Raw genomic sequence first — 16,328 nt, forward strand, 5'->3', positions numbered from 1 at the left:
AATCTATGAAACACTACCCCTTTTTTATCTTAGTTAAAATATGTTTCTGAACTGATTGCTATGGTGATAATGATTTTGGTTTTTTCAAAACAGGGTTTCTCTGTATATAGTCCTGGAAGACATTCTGTAAACAAGGCTGGCCTCAAACTCTGCTCCTCCCACTCAAGTGCTGGGATTAAAAGTGTACACCCCTACTGCCCAACTCTGAATTTATTTTTATTTTATGTGTATATTTTGCCTGCATTTACATGTGTATTACATGACTGCAGTGCCAGTGGTGGCCAGAAGAGGGCAGTGAATCACCTGAGACTGGAATTACAGATGGTTGTGAGCCACAATGTGGGTGTTAGGAACTGAACTCAGGACTTCTAGAAGAGCAGTCAGTGTTCTTAACCACTGAGCCATCTCTCCAGCCCCTTTATAAGAGTTCAAGCAGCAAGATCAGGGGCTGGACTGATGGCTCCATGATTGGGAGGGCTTGCTGCCCTTTCAAAGAACTGGAGTTTTGTTCCCAGCAACCAAGTCAGCAGCTCAAGACCCTTGTAACTCCAGCTCTAGGAGATCTAACACCCTCTTCTGGCCTTTGCAGTTGTATGCACAAGCACAGGCACAGACACACACGCACGCACACATAGATAACAATAATATGCCTTTTTGTTTTTTGTTTGAACAGAGTCTATGTAGAGTCACTATGCCTCTGCCTCCAATTTGTTGAGAATGAAAGTGTGTCACCAAGCCTGGCCTTTTCATTTTTAAAGCAAGGTCAGCTGGTGTCTGAAATAGGCAAGTGGATCAGATTAGAGAAAGAAAAGGATTATTTGAAGAATATGGAAGCTGGTCTTGCAGGTACCCACTGGGTCTTGCAGGTACCCACTGGGTAGCAGATAGCCTTCCTCAGCTATCTGCATCCACAAGCTGTGAGCATACACAAAACACCATTGCCCTTTCCCCTAGTAACCTCCTCTACCAGAAGACAATCAGAATGCCTACCACTTTTTTCTCTCTCTCTCTCTCTCTCTCTCTCTCTCTCTCTCTCTCTCTCTCTCTCACACACACACACACACACACACACACACTCACAAATACACACACATATATCAGGGGCTTGCTGTGTGGCCCAGGCAAGATCATGAGCTCCTCAGCTCACCTGTACAAAACATTTCTGATTTAATGCATCTGCAACAGACTGAACTGTAGGAAAGGAAGCTTTTGTAAAACTATTTATTTTTTTATTTTTAGGTGCATTGGTGTTTTGCCTGCATTTATGTCTGTGAGGGTGACAGATCTTGTAGTTAAACAGACTGTTGTAAGCTGCCATGTGGGTGCTGGGTCCTCTGGAAGAGCAATCGGTGCTCTTAACTGCTGAGCTATCTCTCTAGTCCCAGTACGGTCTGGAAGCGTCTAAGAAAGCTTCTGCCTACTCCAGGAAAGAGACCACCCCAACTCTCCCAGGGGAGGGAAATCCTAAATTAATGCTGCCAATTGCCAATTCAGATGCCAGTGGCAGGCCTTGCTCCATGCTTCCGATTTCCCTCCTGCTAAAAATAAATTCTGGCTCTTACTCCACCTGCGGTCCAGTGTGAATTTTTCAGAAACAACACAGTCAATGACTGTGGTTATTGGGGTCAGAGGAAATGTGGGAGGGAGGCACCTCTCCACACATAACTTCTGCTTCTGTGGATTGGCCCATTCTGAATATGTCCTACAAATGGGATCCTAAGATGCTTGACCTTTGGTTTCTCACTTAGCAAAGTAGTTTTGAAATGTATGACTTTAATCTCAATGGTGGGCCTGCAAGATGGCTCAGCAAGTAAAGGTGTTTGCTGCCAAACCTGACAGCCTGAGTTCAAACCCTGGAACTCACATAGTGGAAGACAAGAACCGACTCCTGCAAAAGTTGTCCTGTGACACCTATACATGACCATGACAAACAACAACAACAAAAAAGTAAAATACACTTCTGGGTATGTCTGTGAGGAGTTTCCAGAAAGGATTAAATTCCAAGGGTTCTGACCCCATGCATCACTGGTGACTGATATCTAGGAGGTGGGAAAAGTTAGGGGGTGTGGCGTAGCTGGAGAAATTATCACTAGGGCTTGTCCTGGTTTCTTCCACTGTTCATTCTCTCTGCTTCTGAGTCACCTTGCCTGAACTATTCTCTTCAGCCATGCCCTCCCCACTATGATGGACTGACTGAGCCTCTAAACCCATGAACCAAAACAAATATTTCAAGGATGGGATAATGGTTAATAGCAGATAAGAGAATTTGCTGCTTTTCCAAAAAAATACATGTTTAATTCCCAGAACTAAATCTATCACTGAGCCACGCCCCCAGCCCCTTACTGGAGGATTCTAGGCAGGGGCTCTACCACTGAGCTACACTCCCAACCCCTCACTGGGGGATTCTAGGCAGGGGATCCACTACTGAGCCACGCCCCCAGCCCCTCACTGGAGGATTCTAGGCAGGAGCTCTACCACTGAGCCACGCCCCCAGCCCCTATGTTCTAGCTGGGACTCTAGGAGTCAGCTAGCTCATTCTTGCTATAGTCTATACTGATTCTTTCCAGGAGGTTAGTAAGCCACCTGTCTCTTCAGAAGGTAGCCATTATAAATCTTCCCTTTTTAGTTTATGACTGGTTGCCAAAGAAGTCAAGAATTGCTTCTTGATTGTGGCATATGCCTTCAATCTCAGCACTCAGGAGCCATAGGCAGTAAGATCTCTGGAGCAACCAGGACTAAGAATTTCTCCCTGTGACTACAGTTCACTGTATTTCTTCACAGCTGGCTCGGTTCTTCAGACTATTTTCCTCCAGGGATGTTTGTGATTTTGTTTGTAGCAGCTCTTAATGGTGAATTTGAATTCTGTCAGGAGTGTTACAGTCCTCTCAGAATGTTTCTGGGCTGTAGATAGGGTCTTGTCAGGCAGAGCTGCTCAGTGGTTTAAAATTTATGGATCTTTTTGTTTTAAATGACCTTTGGAAAGGTTTCTCCAGGACAAGAACATCATAATCATAAAAAAAAAAAAAGAGCAAGCACTGTAAAATAAACAGGTGAAGGGGGGACTCCCACACAAACCCCATAAAGCCTATCCTGAAGGCTATTCTTGTCACTTCTTCCTCTCTCCCATCCTAGAAAGGAATGTTCTGCAGAGTAGAAAACTGCTTTATGTGTGTGCTGGAACAGATGGCAGGGACAGGAGAGGTAGGAAAGTTGCTGGAGCACATTAAAAAAACATCTTTTAAGGGATACTTTCCAAGTATCTAAGGAGTCTCAAGTCAGCCTGTGACACAGAACGTCCATAACGACTGGGAATCCAGAAACTCAATGGAAGTGGGAAGGAAGCTCAGGGCCAGAGGAGGTCACTGAGGCACCACCATGTGGGTGATAGCATGGGTTAGATGTGGTGGTCTCTGTCACCAGGTCACCGAGCCTGCAGCCTGGCAAACTCAGGAGATTCAGTGGGGCTGCAGGAAATGCCTGTGTTCCACATGCAGTAAATGGCCCATGCTCCATCTGCCATGATCATCAGAGCAACCTGGGAGGGAGGGAGCCTGGTTACCAACTCTAGGCTGTGCCTCCCAACCCTGCATGCTGCCAACCCATGTTCCAATTTCAAACCTGGATCCTATTGCAGGGATGTGTGACCCTCTTCCTGAAGGTGACTTAGCCTTTCTATTTCCAGTACAGCATAGGATACCGCCCATGTCACTGAATGACCTACATGCTAAAGTGATTACAACTGGGCCATTTTCTCCAGCCCTGTTTGCAGACCGTTGATTAGGAGGGGGTGGGAGGGGAGGGGGCAGAGGGGCAAGTTCGGAAGATAAACAGAGTCCTTTTTCCAGGCTGATCTCACTCCTGGGGGCTGTGAGGAAACCGGGGAATCTGGGAGAAAGCTTAAGGCCTGGCATTGTGAGAATGGGAGGAAGTGTGTGCTGGCCAGAGGGTTTTGTGTTCTGGTGCTGCGTGAGACTAACCATCCACTCTGGCATGCAATCAACAAACTCTGTGCCAAGTTTCAGGGGTGGTAGGACTCCAGCAGATTCATTATCATTTTCCCCCAGTGGCTTCAATATTTTTATACCAAACATTTTTTTTTTCCTGTTAAGTCAAGTCTCAAAGCTGTGGCTGTTAGGAGTGTGCTCACTTAAGCTCTGGGTTCAAACCCCAGCATCTTTTTTTGTTTTGTTTTGTTTTTCGAGACAGGGTTTCTCTGTGTAGCCCTGGCTGTCCTGGAACTCACTCTGTAGACCAGGCTGGCCTTGAACTCAGAAATCCGCCTGCCTCTGCCTCCCAAGTGCTGGGATTAAAGGCGTGCACCACCACTGCCCTGCTCAAACCCCAGCATCTTTCATAAAACAAGGCACAGTAGTTAGCGTATATCTGTAAACCCAAGGAGGCAGGGATATCAGAAGTTCAAGGCCCTCCACTGTGACCAGGAAATTCAAGGATAACCTGGACTATTTGAGACCCCACCTCAACTTTAAAAAGAGGTGGGAGACTAGAGACAGTTTTTCAGTTCTGGTGGCTTACAAATGCCTGTTTCTCCTTCCAAGATATCTCAAGGTCCTCCCCCTTTGGCTTCTATGAGCAGCAAACACACACACACACACACCCCAGTGGAGAGATGGCCTAGCAGTTAAGAACACTGGCTATTCTTCTAGAGAGCCCATTTTTGATTCATAGCACATTTGACTCCTGTTCCAGGGTCCTCCCGAGTTCAAGGAGAACCAAGGTTCTGGAGATACTGGCTATTTCGAAGTTCTGGCTGGAGTCTCTTACCCTTCACCCTAATGAGAAATCCCACTGTAGCAAGTAGCAGATCCTAGAAAGACAGGGCAGTGCTGCTTTCTGAATGGGCACATGGGGAGGTTGGAGAGGTTCCCCTTTCTAGGCTGGCCCAGGGGGCTTTCTAGGTTGGCTCACCTGTAGCTTGGAGGTCAGACACTTGACATATTCTGGTTCCAAACCCCTTCTACTCTAGAGCAGGAAATAGGGGTTATGTGGTAGCAGTGGCCATGCAGCATCTGCAGGGAATGCTTCACTGATGGGACTCCACATGACAAGGACCATGGAGACTCCTTCCCACTTGCCAAGGACCCATCTTAGTGGTCTCTATGCTTACCTAGGCCACACGTGTGCTGCAAGCTCTCCTTGCTTTTGCTATGCTGTTTATACTCACAGGGATATTTAATTTTACTGTCAGTCACAGGCAAGGGCAGGATCATGCAGGCTGAAAGCCCTGTCCCTCTATTGATCCTCCACATGTAGTACTTTGGGACATATCCCTAGAGAAACAGCTAGAATCACACTGAGCAAGCGTTTGGTAGTGTAGAGAGCAACAGGTCCTGCTTGCACAATTCTTCAGAGGAAGCTGTGTCTGATTAACAGACTTATGGTTAATCTGTCTCTCATAACTGTAACTGCATTTGTTACCAGCTGGGTATGTGCTCATGTCCACAGAACATGCCTGACTACACATTTCATTTTCACTGTCCTCGGGTTTCAGAACCCTGCCGGCCCTGATGGCCAGCAATTCGGAGGGATTTTGGGAACGAGGATGAATATGATCAAAATACACTGTATACATGTATGAAAACCTCACTCAATTAAAATACCTTATATATAAAAAACCTGATGAGCCAGGCAAGACCTATTGTTCAAGCATTCAGGAGCATGAGGCACAAGGAATCCGCTGACCCATCAACCCCCAGGGCAGGCACACAGCTCTACTGGCAGCAGGAAAGCGGAGGTCGTGAGGTCAGCTGGGCCAACTGAAGGAGACCCTGTCTCAAAAACAGACACACAACAAACTGCAATTTCTTTTTTTCCTTGAGACAGGGTCTCTCTATACAGCCCAGGCTGTCCTGGAAACAGACTGGAATCTCAAGCTTGTTTATTATATTCTTTGTAATGAAGATTTAGGGCTGGAGGGACAGCTGTGTTTACGAGCACTGGCTGCTGTAGCAGGGCACCACTTCTGGTCTTTGTGGGTACCAGGCATGAGGTACACAGACATACCACAGGGAAAACACACGATAAACAAATCATTAGAAACAAAAGAACTTAGGGCCAGCTGTGGTGGCATAACAGCTTTGATTCCAGCAGAGGCAAGCTGATCTCCACGGGTTTGAAGTCAGCCTGGTCTACACACACACAGTGTGTCATAGCAAAAATAAAACCAAAAACTTTAAAATTTATTATTTATGTGTGTGTGTGCCTGAGTGTGTATGTACACACACAAATATGAGGGCAGAAGAACCATTGGATCCCCAGAACCTAACTTTACACATGCTGTGAGGACCCGACAGGAGTACTGGGTGGGGACTGAACCCAGGTCCTCTGCCAAAGCAACAAACACCCTTGACTACTGAACCATCTCTCCAGCTCCAGTTTTTTCCTTGAAGAATGTAAACTTGGTTTTTTGCCAAAGGTGTTTCTAAACAGGAAATGAAGAGGGACCCTGATCCCCTAAAAAGCTTGGATTGATCTTGGTCACACTGTTCTGAGATTATTGGAACTTAAAATTGCATCAATTATACACACTAGCAAGGTGTGGTGGTGCTAACCTGCAATCCCAGAATTGGGAGGAGGAAGCAGGAGGATCAGTTAGACTGACCCTCAGTTACATAAAGTATGAGGCTACATGAGACCCCATCCAAACAAAGACTACAACAGTGACAGATGTAACCAGGGAAAGGAACTACAGAGTATTAGGAAGGTCTACAACTTAAAATAAGACAGAGGTTATGGGAGACCACAGTGAGATCTAATACTTGAGCAAGATCTTAAGGAACAGAAGAAACTGATGAGCCAGGGAAAGTGGGCGTGGCTTCAGTGGTGAGAGCCCCTGCCTAGAATCCCCCAGTAAGGGGCTGGGGCGTGGCTTAGGGGTAGAGTGTGTATGGAGCTGTGGTCTCCACATGTTCAGGAGGCAGGCTTGGTGGAGAGGAGCTGTCCTATCTAAGTCCTGGGCAGCAGAGGAAGAACAGAAATGGGGTGGATAGGCTTTAGGGGAGAGGACACTGCTTGTAAGAAAATAACAAGACCCCAGGGTTGGTCACAGCACTTTATTGACGGGCAGGGCTCCGACATCTGCACAGCTACAACCTGAGGACAGAAGACAGAGCTGAGGCACATGAGGGGAGGGGTCCACCCCACAGCCTTTCTCAGTTAACGCTCCACAGAGCTGAGGCAAGTGAGCGGAGGGGTCCACCCCACAGCCTTTCTCAGTTAGACAGAGGACAGGGCTGAGGCACGTGAGCGTAGGGGCACACCCCACAGCCTTCTCAGTTAACGCTCCTCCTTCTGATTTGAGACTTTCAGGTCCTTAGGCACCCTCTTCACCCCTACCCTAGATTCCTGGGTCCCCACTTGTTGACTGGTCATGGGGTTTGGGACACTGGCAGCTTTCAAAAGGGAGGAAGATTAAGCTACCACTGGGAAAAGTAGACCATGGCTCACAGAATGCCAGTCAGCCACAGTCTGGTGGGCCTCACTTACTGAATCTCACGGAAGGCCCGTTTCTCCACCAGCTTCACTTTGTATTTGCGCTTGAACCTGGAGAAGGGGAAAATGTGGTGAGTATCTCTCATCTTGGGGGTGGAGGGTGGGGGAGTGTAGAAGTGTCTCAATCCCCTCCCGTCCTTCCCACTGTGGCAGATCTTACTTGGCTCGTTCCCGGGGCTCAATCATATTTCTCTTCTGGAAGCTCTTGAACCTGTCTCGGAGAATGTTACCTTCTGGCTGTGGGACAGAGGGACAGAGAGACTTTAGCAGGATTCTAGATGGCACTGGGATTCAGACAGAGCTCGGCACCTTCCTAAAGCCTCTAGAGCACCCCAAGTACACCCTGTTGAGCTCCAGGGGACTCTGTACTGCACTGAAGCCAAGTGTGCCATCCTGGCTAGGCTCAGAGGACAGAGGCTACAGCTGCAAAAAGTGGGAACCCCAAAGCCAGGCAAGGCCCCAGATGTGCACAGCTTGAGGAGGCTCACTAGGGACTGACACAAGATAGGCTGTGACAAAAGCCTTCTGAGGATCAGAGGCTTACACCAGCACCTGCCCTCCCCATCTCATCCCTGACCCTGTGCCCTCAGTCCCCAGGCAATGGCCCAACTGGCCCAGCCCAGGGCAGCCATGGTGTCGCCCACAGCCCCAGTGGGCACGGGGAGCAAGGATGGTTATCATCATTGGGCACAGGGTCCTCATAGCACCCCGCCACCCTCATGGTAAGTACCTTCAGTGTCCTGAGTGAGCCAGACAGCTCAGAGCTGAGCTGCACATCAATGTCAGGGGCCTGGTACCTGGAGAACAGAGGGTTGAGGATACTCAGGACTTGGCTCTGACAGCCAAGAAAGGAACATGATATAGCCCGCAGACCTCCATTTCCTAGGGCCCTAGCCTGCGCCTCACTTGAGCCGTCCCAGCCTTCGGGGCTTGTCAGCCTCCGCCAGTCGCCGCATGCGCCGCTGCTCCCTCCGGCGTGCCAGTTCTGCCAGCCTCTGGGCCACTTGGGCCTTGATCCCACGCAGCCTGAAGAGTTCTTGGTGCTGAAGCCGGGCTGCCCTCAGTGCAGCCTGCTGCAGCCGCTGTGGACAGAGAATAAGAGCTTAGCCTAGAGCCACTCTGCCCAGGGCCTTCCTCACCCAGGGGCTCACAAAGCCATGACCTCTCCTTTGCTGGCACCCGTATCGGGTCACTCAACAGCTGTTTGCCTTGCCACCACCTCTGTCTGAAGGCCCTGTGTGGCTCACCAGTTTGTGAGCAGCCTTCTCCCGCCGCCGCTGTTGCTCTGTCTTCTTCTCCATCCTCTTCTCAGGACCAGCAGCAGCAGTGGGTGAGGTCTCAGTGGCCCCATCACCAGCCTCTGGCTGCTCAGCACAGCCTGGCTCACGCTCATCCTCGCCATCAGACTCCTCCAGCAGGCCCTCACACATCTCCCGAAACACGGACTCCTAAAGAACAGGGTGGTCAGCAAGCGGGGGCAGATGGGGTGATAGGCGGTGACAAGCTGTGGATGGGGCTCACCTGGGTGGCGGCTTGCTCTGAGGTGGGCAGGGCCAGCTGTCGCTCCAGCTTTTCTGCCTCTTTTTCACGCTGCAGCTCTACCTCATGGGCCTCTCGAAGCAGGGCCTGGGCAGAGGTGAGAGTTTGGGGTGAATCTAGTATCAGGGATGCCCTTCTGATTCTACCCCATGCCTGAGTCTTAGCCATGTGGCTCCACCTTCTACACACACCCAGTGGAGAGACCTGTGAGCTATTCTCACCCAGACACCATGCTGGGTTCTGATTAGATGGTCTGGTCCCTGAACAGACAAATTCCAGGGAAGGAAGCAGGTGGGGCCTCAGGTAAGGGAAAAAGGGACTACCAGGGAGGACAAATGGGAACGAGGACTCCAGAGAGTCAAACCTGCACCGGGTTAGGCCAGGAACCCACTGCACACCAACCTGGTGATCTTCAAAGGCTGGGTTGTAGGAGGCTCCCGCAGGAATCACCTCCACTGCAGGCAGCTGGGAAGGCTTGATGTGAAGGCGTGGTGGCCGCTGGAGGAAGACAAGAGCAGGTAAGCAGGATGAACTCCATGCCGTGAACCATCAGGGTGCCCCTAAAGTGCCCACACTGAAGCCCCGACACCAGGGTGAGACTGTTAAGAGGTGGAGCCTGACAAGGTAGGACTCAGAGAACTGAGTCTTACCAAAGGCTTCACCCTACACCCTTTTCTGTGTTCAGCCTTCCACCAAGGGGGGCACTGATACCAGGCCCTTCTCCCATGGAGCAAAGGTTCCTTGTTACCTGCCCATCAGCCTGTTTCACAGTTTTATTGTGGAAATATAAAGGACTCAGGGCTCATGAGCCCAGGATGGAGGCTACAGAATAGCCAGCCACCTATAGGATCTCACACCCTGCACAGGGGACACCTGTCCTTGGAGTGAGCAATCTCTCCACAGGAAAGGCTTTGCAGGTCTCTCCTACAATAGGCCACAAGACTCATGAGGGAAATGGGGCAACATTTGCTTTTTGCTTTTTCTTTTTTCATTGTTTTGTTTTTTCAAAATAGGTTTTTTCTCTGTGTAGCCCTGGCTGTCCTGGAGCTCACTCTGTAGGCTAGGCTGGAGAGCCTTCTGTTCTCCCGAGTGCTGGGATTAAAGGAGGTGCACCACTACTTAGCTTGCAGGGGTGGGGCACAGCATTTGCAAACACGTGACATGCTGGGTCTAGATGCTCTATATGCCCTGGCACACTGCCATGCCGGCTGTGCTATAGGCCTTCTGCTGTCACAGCAAAGTATGGGTGACAATTCTGATGCCTACATGGTCTAAAAGTTCCCAGAGGACATGAGGAACAGATCTTCACATCAGAAACCTCAGGTGACCAGAGTGCCCTCTATGCCAAGCTCTTGGCCACCCCATCTAGTCTTTTTCCCGGTATAGGCCCTGCAGTGTGGTTCCCTAGTAGCCAGACTTCCCCAACCTCGCCCCTTGAGTTCTGGGACTTCTGTCTTAGGACTGTGCTCCCCACACATGCATGCTGACTCAGGGCCCACTGCATACCCTCAGCTGCACGGGTCTCTGGCCCTGCTCTGCCGGGAAGCTTCTGTGCCTGAAGCCCCTCTGCCTATGGCTGGTTTGCTCCTCCAGGTCTCTAGCCCAGGGACTTTTCTCCAATGTTGGCTTCTGGCCTCCCTGAAGCCTGTCTCCTAACCTTTCATTTTCTGGAGACACGCAACACACGGATGTGAAGGCAAGTTTTTTTCCAGACCCACAGGGAGAACACATCACCCCCAAACTGCTAAGATTCCATAGCACCTGGTCCCTAGCAGCAGGCATTTAGAGCTCAAGATGACAGCCACAAACCAACCTCCAACACAGCAGTGGGCACTGGGCTGTTTTCAGATATCTCTTCCCCAGCTGCCCTACACAAGCTGTCATCACGCACTCTACAGTTTGAGGAAGGAACTGGAGACACTGAGGTGAGGTCACCTTCCCAAGCTCGGTCATCATGGAAGCTAGGACAGAGACAAGCCACCAGGATGACAGGCATGGGGATCCCACTGCCTGCCAATGCAGACTTACCCTCACACCTTTCTTCTTGGTCTGCTCCAGAAAAAATGCATCCTGACCAACCAAAGGCTTATCCAGAGGATCTGCAGGGAGAAGAGAGCAACTGCAGTGAGCTTTCTGGCAGAGAAGGGGGTGTGCGCCCCAGGGAGCCTACCAGCCCCTCCACAATGCTAAAAATGACACTGACATCCAGGCAAAGGAAGCTGCTCAGACCCCCAGGGCCTCAAACCACACCCAGACAGGACTTCAGAAGTAGGAGGGCAGAGCCCCACGAGTAAGAAAGAACGGCACTGAAGACCTCAGACTCCCCACATCTACAGAGCATGCCCTTGGGTGCCACATTCTTGGACAGCTTACAATATGGACAACCGCCCACACCAGTCTCGCCCGTTTGCAAGAGAGCAGAATCACTCACTGTTTGGGTTCCAGAGGTCATAGAAGGGCCGCTCAATTATGTCCTGGGGCCCAGGTTTGGCTTTTGGTGCAGGAGGGCTAAGAAGCCGGGCCTGTGCCTTGCGCACATCCCTGGGCAGCTCACCCTGCTTTGCCAGTTTCTCCCATAGCTCCTCCTTTCGCCTGAGCTTCTTGGCATTGGGGACCTGGTGTGCGAGGATGCTGGGTACAGGAAGAGTGACAACTGGTAAGCTAATAGTTGAGCACAGTGAGCCCCTTCCATCTTGGGCTGTTCTTGCTGCTCAGCAGCCTTTCTCCTGCCTACCTCAGCACAGCCTTCTTGTCAACTGGCTCAGCACAGAACCTCATACCCACTGCTGCACTTAGATCTGCACATTCAGAAAACCAGACCTCCCCAGACTCCACCTCAGGGCAGCTGGGCCTACTAGCTTGTCCTCTCCTAGGGCTGACGCTAAACCGACCTCACGTATGTCCAGCACCTTCTCCACCCCACAGCCCCTATCTGGTTCAGGCTCCTCTGCTGCCTTAATACCAGAGCTGAATCCTCTAAGCCATTCTCCAGAGACCCAGCTATACTCTAGTCTGCTCTCCCAATGCCTCCACCACTCCACCTCCCTACAGTCTTCAGGGGCCAGGACTGGAAGGACTCACTCTTTGGGAGCGGGGATCTTAGAATGATTCTCAAGGGCAAGGTCAACCCGTAGGGGTTTCTGAAGACGCTGTGACTTCTTCTGGACCCAGGTCCTCTTCTTGCTTGCTTCTGCAGCAGGGGAAGAGACTTTACTTTAAGCCTCCTTCTCCCTTCATAAACCAATCCTCAACTTCAGGTCAACCAGGGCCTGATGGCCTTCAACCTAGGTTATGCATACAGCCTAAGGTTCCCAGACCATTCTTGTTCACTTACAAGGGAAGATCCCATAAGAAGAACCCAGGGCCTCAGATCTGACCCACCATGGCCTACGCCAGCAAGAGGCAGGACTTGTGATGGGGATTAAGCCCCCACAGATCTATCTGGAAGGACTCATAGCCACAGCAGGTAAAGGCCTCAGAACTAACAGGGAAGAGGGCAGGCCTCCAGGGTACTGAGATGCCAGCTGCAGCCGTCTCTCAGCACTCTGCCTTCTACTTCCCAAAGCCCACCAGGAGAACATCAGATACTGCACAATACAGGAAGGAGGTTGAGGACAGTGGTGCAGACCTGTAACACTGAAGCTCTGGACACTGAGGCAGGAGGATTGAGTCTTTGGCCAGCCTGCGCTAAACAGAGAGAACCTAACTCCAAAGGGCATGGGAGTACCTGAGGAACACACACAAGGCCCTGGGTTCCACCCAGCACCGCAAATAAGAGCAGGAGCAACACACCGTGAAAAACTGAATACTGAACTGCAAGATGGTGTAGTGGCCAGGCTCTAGCAACCTGAAGTCAAGCCTGGCAACCTGAGGTCAATCCCAGGAACATGCGGGAAGAATTGACTCCTATAACACATGTTGCCCTCTGACCCCCCCCCCCCCCACACACACACACACGTACCAGGGCACAACCTGGATGGTGCAGGCTCACGCACAATTAAAAATGAATGTAAAAACAAAAAGTGAATGCCAATTTCCTTTATGGATAAAACTCTGCAGCTTGAACTGTTGACTCCTACCTGTAATCTAAGCACGTAGGAGGCTGAGGCGTTCCAGGCCAGCCTGGGCCACACAGTGACCTTTCAGGTAGCCTAGGTATAGAAGGAAACCTTGTCTCAAAACAAAACCTAGAAATTACTGAGTTAAACAAAATCAAGTGTAACTCAGAATGATAAAAGGCATGTTTCCCTTTGCACATAGACCCTGGATTTAAAACTACATGCACTGGCCTGAGTGGGACAGATGGAAACCATTACTTTATAAGTTAACGTAAAAATTAGTTTAAAAAAGAAAAAGTTCCTGTGCCCCCATGCAGCTTCCCCTGGGTTCTCCTGTGTTTTCATTAACAGGACCCCTTGACTCATGTCATGCACACTGAAGTGCCTGGCTGTCGGCAAAGCCATGGGCTGTCCTGCTGGACCAGGCACAGGCTTGTTTTCAGTACCTACTGAACCAGGCTGCCCATCTGAGTGTTTTTCTGCCACACTGGTGAAAGCCCTGTTACTCATCAAAGCAATCCGTAACTTGCCCTTGTCTTCGAGTCACAACAGGTCCAAACCCAAGTTCTGGCATAGTAATGCCATCTTGCCAAGACATGTTCCTTCCTATACTGGTTAAGAAAGATCCTCTTGTTCTCTTTGTTTTGAGACAAGGTCTCACTGTGTAGCCCTGGCTGTTCTGGAGCTCACTATGTAGAGCAGGCTGGCCTCGAACTCAGATAAAGTTGTGGGTCCTCACGCTTGCTATCATGCTCTTTGGGGTGGGGGAGTGGAAGCTCAATAAAACCAAACAAAAATGAAGAACGGGTCGCCTTTCTTAACAATCTCAAGCTTGCCCCCCACCCATTCAAAGAAATCCTTCATACTAAAGACCGCCCCTTCTAGCCTCCTGTGGTAGTACACACCTTTATTTCCAGCACTCAGGAGGCAGAGGCAAGCAGACCTAAGTTTGAGGCCAATATGGTATAAACGGTAAGGCTGTTTCCAAAATAAGGGGGGGAAAAAAAAACGTTTTGCTTTAAATTACGTCATTAATGCTGATCTCCCGGGATGCAAGACTCGGAGAACCAGCAGCACACAGCTTAACAGAAGCACTCCTCACCTTTCCTCTTGAATCCAGTGTCCACGAAGAAGAGCTTTTCGTTTGGAGCCTCTGCCAACAAGCCACTGAAGGACAAAAATACGAACTATTTGCCAAAGTAATGCTGGAAAGATAACGGACCCTCCTAAAATGGGGTTTGGGGCCCATCCCAACTCCCCCTCAAACCATGGGGTCCTTCTTGGGCTACATCTGGAGCTTTCACACAGGATTTAAAATGTACCACAATGGGGTGCGCGTACTTTATTCTCCTTCACCTGAAATTCAAACTTTGCGGCAAAAGGCTTTAATGCCAGCACGCAGGGGGCAGAGGAAACGGAGTTCTGAGCCAGCCTTGTCTACATACCGAGTGCCAGGCCGTCCAGAGCTACCTAGTTAGGCTCTGTTTCAAATTAAAAAAAAAAGAAAAACTAGAAGAAAATGTAAAATCTGTTGGGATTCCTGCATACTTATTTGTTAAGGACGGAACGAGAAAGTCTTCCACGCCGAGCCGGATGCCCGGTTGGTCTTGCACCGCCCGCGAACAGCCAGACCTAGCCACCGGAAGTCCCGCCCCACGTACCCGGTCGTGCGCTCTTGTAGCCGTACGTCTTCCAGGAACTGGTCTACCTCTAGCCCCAGCGGCTCCTCAGCGAGCCTCCTCCAGCCGCGCTTCTTGTTTCTGGGTCCCCGCCGCCGCCGCCTCAGAGCGGGATCCACTGAGGTGGGTCGCAGCCCCAGGAAGCCAGAGTCCGCCTGGCTTTTCGAGCCGCGCTTCTCACCGCTCCTGTTACTACCCGCGGCCATCTTCTTAAAGGAAGAGCTTAGTCGCGCAGACGCCCATATCCGGTTTGGAACGTGCGCCGCAACTCAAGTGACGCGTCTATGACGCACTTCCTGTTTGCGACCCTCTTGGTAAAGTGTAGTTTTACGTCGCTTTACATCTTGGTAAGGGACAAATCACCCCTTTCAGTCTTTTTTCTTATTTTTTAAAATTTTTGTTGTTTTTCTTCCCCCCACCTTTTTTTTTTTTTTTTGGTTTGTTTTTGAGACAGGGTTTCTCTGTGTAGCCCTGGCTGTCCTGGAACTCACTCTGTAGACCAGGCTGGCCTTGAACTCAGAAATCCTCCTGCCTCTGCCTCCCAAGTGCTGGAATTAAAGGCGTGCGCCACCACTGCCCTGTTGTTGTTGTTTTTCAAGACAGGGTTTCTGTGCATACCCCTGGCTGTCCTTTAACTCACTCTATAGACCAGGCTGGCTTCGAAGTCAGCCATCTGCTTGCCTCTGCTTTCGGAGTGCTCCTATGTTTGCAACTTGGACCTGCAATTTCAGATTGATTCTTGGTCCTCTGAGGAATGCACCTTACCTGCTACCATGTAATTTTACTCAAACTATTTTTTTTTAATTACACAATTTCACTGATGCCTTGCCATTTTCGCTTCTCATTGCCTTCTCCTATTGAACCACCCTTCTTCCCCCCAAACGCCCTTCTCCTTTGTGTCTTTGCAGTTGTTTTGTAACGCATTTTATTTAGGATTTATTAGGATTGTTGTATCAGCATGAGTGAAGAGTTAGTTACTAGATCAGAGGCAACTGACCAGTACCTATGCCATTGAAGGACACCCCTCCTTCCCAAATAGTAATTGCCATGGGGTGAAGTCCAGTCAATTTTTCTTTAACTCTTTTTTTATTAAAGAAGATGCTGGGCGTGGTGCTGTCAAGATACTTCAATAGGAAAAGGAGTTTGCTGCCAAGCCTCAAATTAATCCCCCAAACCCATATGATGGAAAAGAAAGGGCCAACATCTGCAAGCAGTTTGTTCTCAGTCTTCAGTGGGAATGCTGTGGCAGATGTGCTTACACAGTTATGAAATATAATGTGGCAAGGGGGTATTTTTGGAAGGCCTGAGAAGTTACACCATAAAACAGATCTAGTGTAAAGGTTTGTTGGGGGAGGTAGTATGGACTTGGGGAAGGGACAGAGGCAGACAAGTTGGACATATAGACAGGCAGACAGATGGGGAGCAGAGTCAAGGGAGCAGAGAAGGAGAGAGGGAACGTTGGCAGTGGAGAACAGAGAGCTGGGTAATGCTGCTCACGACTAACCCTACCTACCTACTCAAGAGGCACTGAGGCAGTAGGATG

General features: G+C 50.0%; 1 protein-coding gene and 1 non-coding gene across 3 annotated transcripts; both read right to left on the reverse strand.

Annotated features, from left to right (window-relative positions):
- Positions 1–7,055: 7,055 nt before the first annotated feature.
- Positions 7,056–15,019, reverse strand: Nop53 (NOP53 ribosome biogenesis factor). 2 transcript variants are annotated; one of them, XM_076927292.1, is made up of 13 exons: positions 14,768–15,019; positions 14,209–14,273; positions 12,130–12,238; positions 11,480–11,679; positions 11,077–11,147; positions 9,451–9,546; positions 9,031–9,135; positions 8,757–8,957; positions 8,416–8,591; positions 8,240–8,306; positions 7,670–7,746; positions 7,504–7,560; positions 7,056–7,110 (listed from the first exon to the last, which is right to left on the reverse strand). In XM_076927292.1, exons 1-13 carry the CDS (start codon positions 14,989–14,991, stop codon positions 7,104–7,106), a joined length of 1,455 nt encoding a protein of 484 aa, XP_076783407.1. In that variant the 5' UTR covers positions 14,992–15,019; the 3' UTR covers positions 7,056–7,103. The 2 variants fall into 2 exon arrangements, with proteins under 2 accessions (XP_076783407.1, XP_076783408.1); XM_076927293.1 differs by lacking the exon at positions 7,056–7,110 and having other exon boundaries at positions 7,500–7,560.
- LOC143440526 (small nucleolar RNA SNORD23) lies at positions 8,091–8,199 on the reverse strand. The gene has a single exon (XR_013108174.1). It is a non-coding gene; the product is annotated as a small nucleolar RNA SNORD23 (small nucleolar RNA).
- Positions 15,020–16,328: the final 1,309 nt, after the last annotated feature.

Source organism: Arvicanthis niloticus, chromosome 29 (assembly GCF_011762505.2).
Source record: "Arvicanthis niloticus isolate mArvNil1 chromosome 29, mArvNil1.pat.X, whole genome shotgun sequence".
Classification (NCBI taxonomy): domain Eukaryota; kingdom Metazoa; phylum Chordata; class Mammalia; order Rodentia; family Muridae; genus Arvicanthis; species Arvicanthis niloticus.